This window comes from Hippocampus comes, unplaced genomic scaffold, assembly GCF_001891065.2.
Source record: "Hippocampus comes isolate QL1 unplaced genomic scaffold, H_comes_QL1_v1.1 scaffold180, whole genome shotgun sequence".
In the NCBI taxonomy this organism is placed as follows: domain Eukaryota; kingdom Metazoa; phylum Chordata; class Actinopteri; order Syngnathiformes; family Syngnathidae; genus Hippocampus; species Hippocampus comes.
The window spans coordinates 119,971-136,065 of NW_017805076.1; the positions used below are offsets into that span (position 1 = coordinate 119,971).

A 16,095-nucleotide genomic window follows, 5' to 3' on the forward strand; every position below is an offset into this window, starting at 1 on the left:
CAGAGGCACTCATCCTGGCTGCTCAGGAGCAGGCCCTGAGCACCAGAGCCATTGTGGCCCAGATATACCACACCAGACAAGACCCAAGGTGTAGGTTGTGCAAAGAGGCACCTGAGACGATCCAACACATAACTGCAGGGTATAAGATGCTGGCAGGGAAAGCCTACATGGAACGCCATAACCAGGTGGCTGGCATAGTCTACCGAGACATCTGTGCAGAGTATTGACTGGAAACCCCAAGGTCAAAATCGGAAACACCTCCGAAGGTGGTGGTGGGATCCAGACTGACAAGATGGTAAAGGCAAACCAACCGGATATCGTGATCATAGATAAAGGGCAGACGAAAGCCATTGTAGTGGATATAGCAGTCCCAAGTGATGGAAACATCAGAAAGAAGGAACACGAGAAACTCGAGAAATACCAAGGGCTCAGAGAGGAGCTGGAGAGAGCCTGGAACGTAAAGGTGACAGTCTTGCCTGTTGTGGTTGGAACACTCGGGGCAGTGACCCCCAAACTAGACGAGTGGTTGCCACCGATCCCGGGCATCACACACACACACACGGCGTGACGATCTTTGCACCCACCCCCACACACACACACACCCCCACACACACACACACACACACACACACACACACACACACACACACACACACACACACACACTTTTTTTTTGTTGTTCAGGAAAATGAAACTGCCGTTCATTTCCAATTACATCAAACAGTTTTGAAGCAATCTGTAAAGTCATAAACCCACATGTCTTGGGGTACACATCAGTGACAGAACTAGAGACCAAGTTTGTTGTGTGGCCGGTGTGGACAAAGGCATGTCATCGGGATGTCCCGATCCAGTCATGTGAGAGGAAATTGTATTGTAATTCCTATACCATTCCCCTAATTTGGATGTAAATACCCCCAAATCAAAGCTCAGAGTCTGTATTTATAGCACACCATGATTGTTTCAGTTCTCAACTCAACTGTATTTATAAAGCACTTTAAAACAACCACCACTGTATCCAAAGTAAGAAAATAATTTTGGCAATATGGTGTACCAGAATATAAGCACTCGTTTTTTGTTTTTTTTATTTGACTCTGTCACATGTGTGAATTTATTCATTCATTCATTTTCCAAAACGCTTGATCCTCACTAGGGTCGCTGGGGGTGCTGGAGCCTATCCCAGCTGTCTTCGGGCAGTAGGCGGGGGACACCCTGAATCATTTGCCAGCCAATCGCAGGGCACACAGAAACGAACAACCATTCACACCCACACTCACACCTCGGGACAATTTTGAGTGTTCAACCAGCCTGCCATGCGTGTTTTGTGGGAGGAAACCGGAGGACCCGGAGAAAACCCACGCAAGCACGGGGAGAACATGCAAACTCCACACAGGAAGTTACGGAGCTGGAATTGAACCCGGTATCTCTGCACTGTAAAGTCAACGTGCTAACCACTCCACTACCGGGCCGCCTTGTCTGGATTTAATTCAAGGATTATGAATGATGTACATTTTCCCCTGTCACGTTTGGGCATTTCATATCCTTCCACAGGGAACAGAACAGTTTTTAAATGTTGAGGAAAAACAAGCAACATGGATGAACATGCAATTTGCCAGTGAATTCATTTTCAAACCAGCAATGTGGAATATTCTGTAAAACCTCTTCCTGAATCTGCCATTAACTTAAAAAAAGATTCAATTTGTTTAGGAAATGGCAATAATTTTCTCACTGTTTTTTGTATTGGTAGGACCATTATGAGGAGCAGTCTTCGTACAATCCAGCCACGTGTTTTCTCCAAAAATCCCCAACTGAGCTACATGTAAGTGTCCACACTCAATTAATGTCACCTTAGACATTGCTTGTCAGAGAACCAAGTCATTGGTTATGTTATCCGGAATTATTTTGCCTGTGTGGTCAACAGCCATACACCTGGTACCGGACAAGGAGAAGCCTGTCTGCAAAGGCTTGCTCTGAAGCTGCTTCCTTGAAGCATCAGGGTTAACATGCATTCAAATGTTTTCTATAAAAGATTCAAAATAATATAGAAATAAATATAAAGGAAAGGGGCCCGATCTCCCAATTTCTAAAATGAATAAACCAAAAGTGGTCCTCCATGTGCAGTTTTTAAATATATCAATATTGGCAAATGCAACAGATCTGGTCTAAAAGATTCCGATTGTTATGTTTATGGTCTTCTTGACCACCTGATTATAGTCTCTCACCTGTTTCATCTTTCTTTCTTTCGCTTGTGATGTGTTTTTTCAGGGCGATACCCATCATTAGTTTTCAAGGAGGTCGATCACTGATATTTGAAGCCGATCTTCAAATACAAAAAAAAAAGGAAAAAAATTTGTTGCATTTATATAAGGATAAAAATTCCAGCCGTTGTCTGTTAAAATGCCTTTATACACGTTTATTAAACGGCTTTTGTGATTTTAAGGTATGTTAGTTTTTTTAGATCTTAGAAAAAATGTATCAAAAAACTTGTGATACATGTGCTGATAATCTTATCAACAGACTACACTATAACATATTCACATATAGTAATTAAATGTGTTGTCAAGTCAAGTACAACTTTATTGTCAAACGTGCTGTATGTGCAACATACAGCACAAATGTGTGTGTGTGTGTGTGTGTGTGTTTGTGTATTTGTGTGTTTGTGTGTGTGTGTGTGTGTGTGTGTGTGTGTGTGTGTGTGTGTGTGTGTGTGTGTATACAGCATATATATGCGTGTCGACCCCACTGTGCAGAGGTACCAGATTCGATTCCAGCTTGGGCCTTCCTGTGTGGCGTTTGCATGTTCTCTTCGCGCCTGCGTGGATTTTCTCTGGGTACTCAATTTTCTTCCCACATTCTAAAGACATTTCTGGCAGGTTAATGGAACACTTTAAATTGTCCCTAGGTGTGACTGTGAGAACGGAAGGTTGTTCGTCTATGTGTGCCCCGCGAGTGGCTGGCAACCAGTTCAGGGTGTACACTACCAACTGCCCAAAGACAGCTGGGATAGGCTCAGCAGCCCCTGCCACCCTTGTCAGGAGAAGCAGATCAGAAAATGCATGTGTGCTCACACTTACGCCTCGGGACAATTTAGAGTGTTGAATCAGTCTGCCATGCATGTTTTTGGAATGTGGGAGAAAACCGGAGTAGCCGGAGAAAACCCACGCAGGCACGGGGAGAACACAGGAAGGCCAGAGCCAGAATCGAACCCACGACCTCTGCACTGTGAAGTTGAGGCACTAACCACTCGCCCACTGATCTGCCCCACAGCAAAACGAAAATTAAATTTCCCTTTTGAGGGATAAAAATGACAAGTACGACTCAGCGCGGTTTGATGTATTTCTTTTATATTCTCTCCATCAGAAACTTGTCCAAGAACCCAATGCTGACAAAACTGTCCTGGCAGATCTTTGAAAATCTTCAAGTCATGGAACTGTAAGTTCACATTTTTCACAGACTACTCAGTCAATAGATGGTGGTTGAGTGGTTTTTCATGTCTGCCTCACATCACAGAGGTTGGCCCTCTTGTGTGCTCTCCATGTGCTTGCATACCTTTTCTCCAGGTTGTGCGGATTTTTCCACAGTTTTATATGTGCTCTGTGATCAGACAGCTGACATGGCCCTTCCTGCAATGACAGCATTTTGGGACTCCCCTCCACAGGGCCTCTTAAGTAGCTACTGCAGGCTGGTGGCTAGTCGGGGATCCGAAAGACAATTGATATTGTTCCAAATCAAAGACACAACTGGAAAACACTCCAGGATTCCAAAATCTCCTTGATCCCCTTGTTAGCACAAGCGAATGTCCACAAGTGGCAGTTAGTCTTCTGTTATGGTGCGCACCAACCCAGTTCAGGTTTTACATGCAAATACCTCATGAATATGTTTATAGCATCAAGGCTTTTTGACTTTGTTAATAAGCTCTGTTTGAATAAAACCTTGTTCGGAAACTCAGTTTCAACAACAACAACAATCATAATACAACAGTAATAATAATAAATACAATTATTAAGCAAGGAAAGACAACCTTATTCTTCACACAACCAAAAGCACATCTAAAATTGAGAACAAACAGAACTGAAGACATCCATAGAGCAGAGAGGAAAAAAAAAGTATCTTAAAAAAATACTAAAAGAACGTACATTGACACATGTAACCAAAAGATTGAAAGACATTTGGTTTGGATAATGGATGAGATGAAACGATAGCTTTCTGAAATACGAAAAGACCGTTGATTAAAATTGATTTTTAAACTGCCTTAAAGGAGAAGTCAACTCCAAAGTTGTCTTTGCAATAACATGTTAGATGTGCCCCCACTAGTCTAAACATGGCATTCTGATTCATAATGCATTTGAGGAATATGGAAATCAACAGCAAAATCTCAGGGGGCAACCACGTTGCCAGTTGCTGCCGTTTGTAAATGACATCACACTTAATCAGGGCTCAGATAAAGACCAGTCACAGCTCAACCTTCCAACGTCACATGACCAAACACTGAAAACAGGTGAGGTGTGATTGGTCATTCACTGAGACCGGCGCAAATGCAATGTAATTTTCACTTGACAGCAAGTTGCACAACTGACCTGAGATGAATTAAAATGGGTGGATTTTGCTGCTTAGTCCATATTCCACAAACACAATATTGATGAAAATGCTGTATTCAGACTTGTGGGGGTACAAAGACCATGTCAAGAAAATTTGGGGCTTGATTTACCATTTAAAAACTTCTGCTTCCCACGTTAGTTTGTAGGCACCAGCTGCTCAGCTCCTGCTTTTGCCTGCATTCCTTCAGCTGAAAACTGCTTTTTAGTTTTATTTCTCTGGACCCCTCCTGGATTCTTTGGGTGTACACATTTTATTTTTCAACATTTTTGTTAACTCGTCATGAGAACGGCCCTGATAATTATCACAAGACTGCTATTAGCAACAAGACGAGAAGAGAGATGCCTACTGTCTCCACTGCTGAATTCCACAAAGTTCTTCAGAAGATGGCAATGCTGGAGACAAGTATGCATCACTTCAAAATGTTTGTGGAGCTGATTGGGAAATCAGGAAATGAGACCACGCAATCAATATCTCCAAACAGTGGACACAAGCATATTGACAAGAGGCTAGCTCCATCCATCCTTGGAATTTGCTCGGAGCAAAGACAAAAGTGAGGAGTTAGCCAGGCCTTATTGTCAACAAATGAGGAATTCCGTTGTCTCATGCAAAATGTCACATCAACACCCAAAAATAAATCACTCTTGAACTTTGTCACAGACAAGAAAAAGGAAAACATGTTTCATCTTTCAAAACACAGGCAGTGAACTTCTGCATTTTCACGATCGTAAAGTGCACTGAAATGGCCTAAATTTTCTCCAAAATGGACAGGGCACCTACGAATGCGGGGTACCTTATGTATGCACTTAGTTCCAAAACATGTGACTGTTGCTGTGTGACTTTGATAAGCGCTTCGCTTGACTGACTGATGGTGTGCCGATACGCTAGTTAGATAGAGGAGAGGCAGACGTAATTGAGGACAGCATGCGGATGTTGAAGGAGGCAAGGGGGATGTGTGCATGTGAACGAGGATGCTAAAGGCACACCCCCAGTAGGTTTAAAGTGACAATGTGCATTGTGCAAAACATCAGCTTGATTAGGACCCCCGAAAATGGCACCTACGAAGAGATACGTTTACAAAGCACAATTTAAACTGCAAGCTATCAGTTACGCAGAGGAGAGTGGTAATCGAGCAGCCACAAGAGAATTCAAGATCAACGAATCTATGGTGCTTGGTGCGTTTGGTTAATGAAATCATGCATTCTATCCATCGGAGTAAGGACTCGTGTGGCACAGGAACATCGGGCAGATTACAAGGAAAAGCTGGCTATCTTCGGCTCCTACTGCAGTAAAAAGATTGCCAACAAACACAACCACGTCACCAACATGGACGATGTGCCGCTCACTTTTGACATCGCGGTGAACCACACTGTAGAGAAGAAGTGGACCAGATACTTCCATTTAACGCTGTTATTTGTCAAATTCCCATTACAGGGGCCCTAAAGGTGATTGTAATCACAATAAGCAGGAAATACCTTCAACAGCATACTACATTCAAGTGTTTGAACAGAGAGGACCTAGAAAATCACAGTAAGGAAGAAATTCCTTAACACCTGTAAAGCCTTATCTGGTGACAAACCTCCATGTTGCAGGAAGAACACAAGGTTCTGTGTTTTGCTAATGACATGGCTGTGTTTGTTTGTTATGAATGAAAAATATTTATAATAAACTGTATTTTATTTCCATCTTAAATTCATTTACATTGTGTTTGCCAGCCATATCCTAGCTAATTGTTGACCTAGGTTGCATACTCTGCTATGCAACTTCTTTTAAGTCGTAGTTCATACAGTTACATGGCTTACTTGCATGTGCACTCCCGATGTAGAAAGACACAGGGCGAGACGGTGTGTCGTCCAAAGATTATTCTCTGACATTATGCTATGACCGTGCTTCTCATTCAGTGACTGAGATTTTTTCCATTTTTGGGGAACGTCATACTCTCTTCAAATGTGATGAAGTTTATCTTAAGGCGTAGAAAAAAAAGTAGTGTGTTTCCGGTAACCCGAACGACCGAGAATTTCTACGTCGAAAAAATACTTTACGGTCGGCATTTTTTTCAAACAACCCTCTACATTTTTGTGTAGAGGGTTTACATCGGTACAAACTCTCGCGATATTCACGTTGAGCGCGTGCGTCGTTTGGCCTGTCGTCTGTCAACAACATTGAAACATGGCAGTGGCCGCGATCTCCGACGACAGTTTAAACCGCGTTTTCTGTGTAACAGTCGCATGCTCGCACCATAATGTTAAGAAAATAGCATCCATTGATGTATCTAAAAATAAAGCGAACTATTTGATGAACACCACGGGCTAAGTAAAAACCGAGGGCGGAGGAGGATGGCGGAGGAGGACGGTGGAGGCGGCGGCGCGCCCCGGCCCCCGAGTCCGGAGCGGGAAGAAAACTAAATAGGTGGCGGCGACGCCGGCCGTGGAGCGGCGGGTTCAATGTCTTCTTGTTTTATGTTTTGTGGTTATTTTGTTGAAATTTTTGATGGGGAAAAAAAAAAGATTAAAAAAAAAAAAAAAAACTATGTCTGACCTACCGATCCTATGCTGAAATTTCAAAATCTTTTTTGTTTGGCCTAATAAGGAGGGGATCAGGTTAGGTCACTGGTTGCCACCTTTCATAAAACAAAGGAATTCTTTATCCACAACCTCAGGTGAGATGAGAGTCTGGCTCCACTCTGAAGGCCCAACAAACACAAACAATGAAACACAATGTTCCACACTTCTCGTTCCAGAACCCATCCACTGCTGGATTTAACTTTGTGTGTCTGTGTGTTTCGATTTCCTTCATGTTCGGTGACATTCCGGCTGTCGCTCATCTCGGCATGCGTGCGCATATGCACACGTGTGCGTGGTTGGGCACCCGCGTGTTGCGTGCGTGTGTGTATATGCTTGCACGTGCACATATGCTTGCAAGCATATACACACACGGGTCAAGCATATACACACACGGGTCGATCGCAGGAGTTTCGTCGCTTCAAAAGTCGATCTTCGGTCAAATATGTAGCAAGTTGACCCAAGTAAGTAACCTCTGCAGCTCACATGCAGTCAGTGCCCTGTTTTGAGTGGCAACAACGGAATACAAACCAGATTTGAAGAAGATTGTTCAAGAGATGGAATGCGAAAAGTCCCTGCACTAAGGCACTAAACAACATGCATAGCAAGAGAAAAACGTGATTATATTTTTATTTGTGGACTTCATTGTTGAAAATGACTGGTCTGTGGTCTTAGTACTGTAGGAGTCAATTTTTGTCATTATCATGTTGGTGTATGACATTTACAATAAATGTGGCTGAGCAGAGGCAGGTGTGTGTGTGTGTGTGTGTGTGTGTGTGTGTGTGTGTGTGTGTGTGTGTGTGTGTGTGTGTGTGTGTAAGGGATGCGGTGATGTTAATGTGTGTCCATGTGCATGATGTGGCTCTTTGCAGTAACACAGTCAAAAAAAATGGTTATTAAGGGGTGTTCACACGGCACACATTTGCTCCGGCGCTGCACCGATGTATTTTGTTGCGATATATTTTACACCGGAGCAAATTTGTGGAGCGGTCACATGTACAAAGCCGCTGAGCATGTCAGCACTGGCGCAGCGTCGGTGCAGCTCAACTTGCGCTCACACGGCAGTTTCTGCAGCGGAGCAAAATGACAGAAAACAAATGAGCTGTTGTGTTGGTTCTTTTTAAAACTTACACACAACTCAAGTAACTACTGTACAGGCACGTCCTTCTCCTTCTCGGTCTCCGTGCCTTCTGCTCGAGAGTGACGCCCCCCCGAAAACGTAAATCAACGATGACTTCAATGACACTCAGAAAAGCAAACATGTGATGCGCCAAACAAAAAAATCAAGAGAGGAAATCACAAAATAAATTCTATGGGGGGCGGGGGGTTGTGAATACACAACAAAGCAACAAAATACACAAACAACGCCGAGACAGTCTAGTCTCCTACAAAAGGAAAGATGACGTTTGGGGACTATTCCCCCCCACCCCCGTTCTAGTTGAGATGGTCTAACCCAGGGGTGTCAAACTCAAGTCCTGGAGGGCCGCTGATGTTGTTATTAAACAAACACATGACGGAAGTCCGACAGAGCACGAAAGCAACGCATTCTCACGGTACGTAATCAACTCTTCTCATGCGTAGCGAGGGTACTCCCCCCTCGCAAACGAGCATTTGCTCCGGAGCAAATTGAAGCGTTCACACGTAGCATTTTACATCGGTGCTGCCCCGCAAACAAGCATTTGCTCTGGAGCAAATTTTTAAACCACCTCCCGGAGGTGGATCAAATTTGCTCCGGTGTAAGCTGTTTTCCGGGGCTACACTGGAGCAAATTTGCACGTATGAACGCTCTACTGGCGCAGCGCTGGAGCAAATCTTGCGTGTGAACACACCTTTAGTCTCTGAGTGGTTGGCCATCCCTGGTTTTCACTGTACAACATTTTTCAGATTGAATGGCAAGCATAGAATGCAGATGATTTGGAAGGGGTAATCTCTTAAAATGCAACTATTTAGTTGATCTCTGATTGTTTTATCAGCATTTTTGAGTTTATTTTTTTTAATTACAGGCATTTAGAAGATGTCATCTTTGATTGTGGGTGTCAGATCCGCTGGCTGCAGCTATGGCAACAAAGGGGAGACATGGGGCTAAGTAGCCAACAATTATACTGTGATAATAGCTCAAAGAAGATACTGCTGCAAGAAATGAACATAAGCAAATGCGGTAAGTTTACATACACAGTATGTTTTATATACTGTGTCTGACGTTGCATGTGTTATGTTGCTCTGAGCACAATATACAGTTGTAAGAAAAAGTATGGACTGTGAACCTATTGAAATGACCTGCATTTCTGAAATAAAATGGTGACCTGATCTTCATCAAGTCACAACAAAAGACAAACTAAATCAGCTTGAACAAATACTACACAAACAATTACATGTTTTTATTGGTCACACCATGTGGACATTCACAGATCAGTGCAGAAATAAGTGGAGCCGCTTTTGCATTGTACCGGTCCCACACCGAAATGGCTTTGCTTGGCCCTGAGTAGTTGCCTTTCCATAATTTTTTTGTGGGGAGCGTCTGGTTGCAATGCAATCACTCTTCAAACCCTCCTCCAAGTTAGTTCTAAACTGCAGGTCAATTGGGGCCCCGACGTCACTGTCATATGATTGGCTGACAAATGTCAGCCTTTCTTTAATTAAGCGATGAGGAAAGGAACTCCACTGCACAAGCCCATTTTTCCTGGCCAGTGAAACAGAGCTGTTGGCCGCTGCCAAGTGATAAAAAATCCAGTATATTGTATATAGCAAATATGATTGAGCTTTACAACAATACTTAACCCAATTAGCATTTTTTTAAATCTGGACACTGATGAAATAATTGAAGCTTGGGGTAAAAATTTGCACGAATACACGGATTACCTGCTGATTCGCTTTAATGTGAATGAGATGTCTCCAGCCTCCAGTATGAGGGCGGCTGCCGGAGAGTGAGGACGACTAGCTGATGAATCACAGAGGTGGTGAAGTGAATGAGACCAAGCTCCTATTCAGTGTGAATGACAGCTTGCGGCGAGCCAAAGCTTCAGTATTTCATCTGTACATACAGTATGAAGTTGTAAATATGGTTAAGGGTTGTTGTAAAATCCAATCCATGTGATTGGAAACTTTACTTTTGTCTTGACATCAGCCCGCGAGCAGGCAGCTGTGTTTGCCTCGCTTAAACCTTAGAAAGGATTTTTCATCAATCAGTGCATTTAAAAGATGTGTTTAAGTTTTGTTTACGGAATCGTTCATTTTCCCCCTATGGGGAAAAGAGAAACACCTACTTCTGGAGACATGTCTGCATTTCGCCACAGAGGACAGCCTCGTTAACACACGGGTCAGTCACACTACGTGTTCAGACTGCATTTTACTTTTATTCTTGCTATTATTATCATCTAATCAGTGTGTTAGAGTTAGTATTATTAAATGAAAACATTGGAACTGTCATTTTTAAAATACCCTATTTTCAGCACAATAAAACATTTCGGATTATCAGCCGTCCCTTCAATGAATGGCATATTTTAAAACTGTTTTCATGTAGAGGGCGCACTGCATTGTAAGGCGCATAGAATAGAAGCTACAATAGTGACTGAAGTTGCGCTATGCATCCACTAGATGGTGCTACGCTAAAGAGAATACAATACAATACAATACAACTTTATTTATATAGAGCCTTCACAACCTCTGCAGCTGTAACAAAGCCATTCGAACTGGTCACAAACACAGACTTGAAACATAACTACAAATGACATTACAAAACAATAAATAAAAGACAAAAGTTATGAAGACAATTGATTCAACAAAAAGACAGACAAACCTCTTGGACTCAAACCCACAAGGGGCTAAATAAATAATATTACTTGTCTACTTCTTCATTGATTTAGTCAGTAGTTAACTATGCTTTTGGTATTATCTTTGTTTCATAATGGCTGCGCTGAACTCATAAAGTAGTTGTCTGTTTGAGTGTTTGTTGGCGAATGCACACGTCAATTTGTGTCGGGCAGAAACATTTCAGGTTACAATTGGTTTTTGCTAATAATCACCACTAGATGGAAAAGCAATACTAACAAGAGAAAAAACTCAGCATAATATAAAGAGATTCTAACTCCATACATAAGGTGCATCGGATTATAGGGTGCACTGCTGGCTTTTGAGAAAATTGAATGCTTTTAGGTGTGCCCTATAGTGCGGAAAATAGCGTCATAATTGCTTTCTCGACTGTGGCTGGCTATCTCCTTCAAGCTCGGGTCCTCTCCCAGAGGCCTGGGAAGTTTAGGGTTCTGCTGAAGAGCTGAGCTTTTCCCAGGACTACACTCTTTTGTAAGGTGATGTCGGACGTTATGTATGGTATCTGTTGGAGCCATCCTCCCAGTTTGGTGGTTAATGCCAGTGCCCCGGGCCTACTGGCATTACCGTTGCCTTTGCCACCCACATTTTCTCAATTTTTTTTCCTTCAGTCATTGGTATTTCTCCAGCTTTTTGTGTTCCTTTTTCCGGATTTTGCTATCGTTTGGAATTGCAGCCACCACTGTCTTCTGATGTTTTTGCAGCAGCACTATGTCTGGCTGATTAGTTATTACCAGTGTACCAGTTCAGATCTGAAAGTTGCATCGGGTTTTTGGCCTGTTTTTTTTTTTTTTTCAACCACCTTTAATTCTGTATCTTGTCTTGATTATGGGACCTCTAGTCCATACTTGGTACGTATGTTCTGGAACACTATTCCTGCAACCTGATCATGTAGCTCCATGCATGCCTCGCCTGCCAGCACCTTACGCACTCTTGTGATATGCTGCATTGTCTCTGGGACTTTCTTACACAGCCTGCACCTTGACTCCTGTCTGACGTGGCAGACCACAGCCTCTATTGATCTTGTCTTGAGGGCCTGTTCGCGTGTTGCTATGATTATGAGTTACTATGTGTTGCTTTTCAGTCCAGCCTGTTTTAGCCACTGGCAGGTTTTTTGCAATCTCTGCCACTTCTTCAATTTGTCGGTGCTACATGCCATGCAGCGGCTTGTCTTTCCATGGCTGTCCTTACAAGGCTTCTGTTGCCTGAGGCATTTGCTCAGCAGGTCAAACCCTGGGGGCCATCTTCTTGATGTAATTATGGAGGCTTTTGCTTCTTCAGTTTATTTATTTCATACCCAAGCCTGTCGAAGACAACAGATACTGCTGAATATATCAGTGGTGTTCTCCGTTGGGATATTTACCGGTAAGCTTATTTGCTCTTGTACTAAGCTGTTCTGTTTGTGGGGCATGGAACTCAATTTTGTTTTTTGGGGATGATGAACCACCCTCACTGTGTGCTGACTCTCTCTTTTTTTAGCCTCTTTGGACCACAGATGAGATACATTGTGTGATTCTTTAGGTGGTTCAGCACAAGGCGTTCGAAGGACTTCATGACCACAGACGTCAGAGCGACAGGCCTATAGTCATTCAGTTCCGATGTTGCCGATTTCTTGGGAACTGGGATGATGGTAGACTGTTTGAAGCAGGATGGGACCTCACACAGCTCCAGGGATCTGTTGAAGATTTGTGTGAAGACCGGAGCCAGCTGGTCAGCGCAGACTTTCAAGCAGGAGTGGGACACTTTGTCGGGCCCCGCAGCTTTCTTGAGCTTCTGCTGCTTGGAGAGCCGTCTCACGTCCTGTTCGTGGATCTGTAGGGCAGAGAATGAGTGTGGGGGCGTGGATAGAGTAGTTTCTGGTAGAGGTGGGCGTATGTGGGAAATGGGGGGTGTCTTTTTCAAATCGGCAAAAAACATGTTTACTTCATCAGCCAGACCCTTATTGTTCACTGCTTGGAGGGAAGTTATTCTATAGTTTGTGATTGCTTTCAGGCCATTGCACACAGATGCGGAGTCGTTAGCAGAGAACTGTTTTTTCAGCCTCTCCGCATCTTCTCTTTGCGATGTTAATTTCCTTGGTCAATTGGTTTCAGACGTGTTTGTCCAGTGCCCGATCTCCACTTCTAAATGCGGCCTCTTTCTCTTTTCTATGTTGCCTGAGTTTGGGAATGAACCATGGCTTGTTATTGTTGAAGGAGCGGAAGGACTTCATTGGTACACACATGTCCTCACAGAAACTGATGTTACAGTGTCTGTGTATTCATCCAGTGTGCCCGTTGAAGTTTCAAAGACGCCCCAATCAGTGCAGTCTAAGCATTCTTGTAGAGCTAGCTTTGCTTCATCTGTCCATTTTTTCACAGTCTTAACAACCGGTTTAACACATTTGAGTTTCTTTCTGTATGTAGGTATTAAGTGTATTAAATTGTGGTCAGAAAGACCCAACTCTGCACGGGCGATCGATCGGTATGAATTTTTGATTGTTGTATAGCAGTGGTCTAGAATGTTGCCTTCTCTGGTGAAACAGTCGATGTGCTGCTTGTATCTGGGAAGTTCACGGTTAAGATGTGCTCGATTAAAATCGCCCACAATGATCAGAGGTGACTCTGGGTATTTTAGTTCGAGTTTGTTTACTTGTTCAGCGAGCGTTTGTATCGCCGTGTTAGCGAGCGTTAGCTTGTGGCGCAATGTAAACACCGACTAGTAAAAAGGAGGTGAACTCACGTGGCGAGTAGAATGGCTTGCAGTTTAAAGACAGCGACTCCAGGTCCGGGCTGCAGTGTGCGTCGAGCTTTGTGACATCGGTGCACCATTCTTCGTTGATATAGAAGCAAATCCCACCACCCTTCGATTTCCCTGATAGCTCCGTGTCGCGGTCGGCTCGAAGAAGGCGGAATCCGGGTAGATGTAGCGCGGAATCCGGGTGGCGGTCACTGAGCCAAGTTTCAGTGAAGCAGAGCGCAGCAGAACGTGCAAAGGTTTTGTTGGTCTTTGTCAGGAGAAGTGCATCCATCTTGTTTGGCAGAGAACGTAGATTTGCAAGATGGATCGATGGGAGCGGGGTTCGAAATCCACGCTGACGTAGCTTGACTAGCACGCCGGCTCGCTTCCCCCTCCTCCGACGGCGTTTCCATGCTCCGTACAGCGCAGCCGCTCCGCTTGCGATTAGCTCCAAAAAACCTTGTGGATTTTCGTGTGCTGGTGAAAAAAGTCAGAGCGTAGATTCCCCAAGCAAGCAACTTTTCCCTTGTGTAATTAAGCCGCTCAGGGTCGCCAAAAACTAACGAAAATGACAAAAACAGGGATAATACTACGGAGCGTGTAACCGAGGCTGCGATACCTGTCGGCGCCTGATGACGTGCGTTGAACACTCGTCTGTGTTCACTGTCTTGTCCAGGGAAGCCAAGACAAAAGTATTGTCATGGCACCATTAAGATGATGAGATTTATTTGAAAAAAACATGGAGGGACACCGTTCACAGATCTGTCAAGGGAGAACCAATTAACTTTGTAACTTGAAGTTCTACTCCATTTATACAATTTTTTCCAGATCTTCCAGAGATCACCATCAGCCAAACCAACATCACAGTTACCGAGGGCGACAGTATAACTACAACATGTAATGGCTCTGGATCCCCATTACCTAAAGTGGACTGGTCTGCTTCTGGTTTGCACTCCTTTTATTCACAAAAGGTAGGGGTTTAAGTAAATGAAACTTTTTTTTTTGGGGGGGGGGTAGGAGTGTTTGTTATACTGTATTAGAATTTGGTGGAACAGAAAAACGCCAACATTCAGGTCAGACTTCAACTAAAATTCAGCTTTGCCACTACTCTCATTTTAAAATAAATAAACAGCATGCATGCAAATACAATATAATTGGGATCGTATGTATTTTCACCAGCCACAAAATCATGACCATTTACACAAAATAATCCATCCATTAAAGGTGCTCTATAAATTATTCTGCACTTCGAAAGTGTGTATATGCACATATGGGTGATTCACCAATATCCTCGCTGTGATTGGCTGGTGACCAGTTCAGGGTGTGCCCCCCATTCTGCCCGTTGACAGCTGGTATAGGCTCCAACACGCTCGTGACCCTAGTGAGGATAAACTGATTAGTAAATGGATGGATGGACCAATACTGTATCTACATATTTGAATTTGTGTGTATTTCAGGAACAACTTTAAAACATTCTCAGATCATCCGACTGCGCAACTTTTACCTAAACTGCACAACACATTCAAACTGCAGTCATTTATAAAATCAATAAGAATAACTTCAATGATAATAACTGAACTTGACCCTCTCCTATTGAGTTGGCTAATGTCCTACATAACTGTGAAGGCACTTCTCATCGCTTTCACCATTTTGCCGTTCAAATGTGTGTATGCGCGTATGTACTATATGAATGAATCAGGTGATGTCTGTGTCCACAGTTGTCACTTAACGAACAGAGTAAGCTTATCACACACCTGGAAAAGACACAGAACCTCTGCCATTTCCTGGTTAATCCAAGCCTGAGTATACATGCACGTTCCAAAAAAAAATTTCCTGACATTTACAGTTGACAAACAAACGTAAAAAATACCACACACAAAAGGGTTCTTGCCTGTGACATAACACCAACCATATTTATATTTTCTCTTCGTAGTTCCAACAAGGGCGGCCCGGTGATCGACTTTTAGCCCGTCAGCCTTACAGTGCAGAGCTACAGGGTTATAATAATGGATGAATGTTTGTCCGTTAGATTATTGCTTTATTGTCCTCTGAGATGCAGTGAGTCTCCCTGTTTCAGTCTCTTTAAAACTGAAGCTCATCAGATTCAGAATAATCTTTGTTGGCCAACAGTCATGGCAATTTTCCGCGGATACGCGGAAATCCGCCGTTTTATTTCTTAAATTGATCATTTTTGTGAATCGTCTAAATCCGTTGAGAAAATTTTAGGGGGGGTCAGGTACCTTATCGTCAAGTTTTCACGAGCTCTCCCGATCAGTCTTTCCATCTTCCAATTGTAAACAGCCCTGCGATTGGACGTGTATGATGTCTTACTTGTTGTGATTGGTCGCTATATCGGCAAATGTAAATCACAACCAATCCGTGTTCGCCTTCCTAAACC

The 16,095-nt window shown here is 43.3% G+C and overlaps 1 protein-coding gene across 1 annotated transcript in view; it reads left to right on the forward strand.

Annotated features, from left to right (window-relative positions):
- LOC109513079 (NT-3 growth factor receptor-like) overlaps window positions 1-16,095 on the forward strand; it is a 68,189-nt gene that overhangs the window by 9,165 nt on the left and 42,929 nt on the right. The window contains exons 3-6 of the mRNA XM_019865288.1: window positions 1,745-1,816; window positions 3,358-3,429; window positions 9,158-9,312; window positions 14,526-14,668. Of these exons, the coding sequence (XP_019720847.1) occupies window positions 1,745-1,816; window positions 3,358-3,429; window positions 9,158-9,312; window positions 14,526-14,668 (442 nt within the window). The remainder of the gene's footprint in view (window positions 1-1,744; window positions 1,817-3,357; window positions 3,430-9,157; window positions 9,313-14,525; window positions 14,669-16,095) is intronic.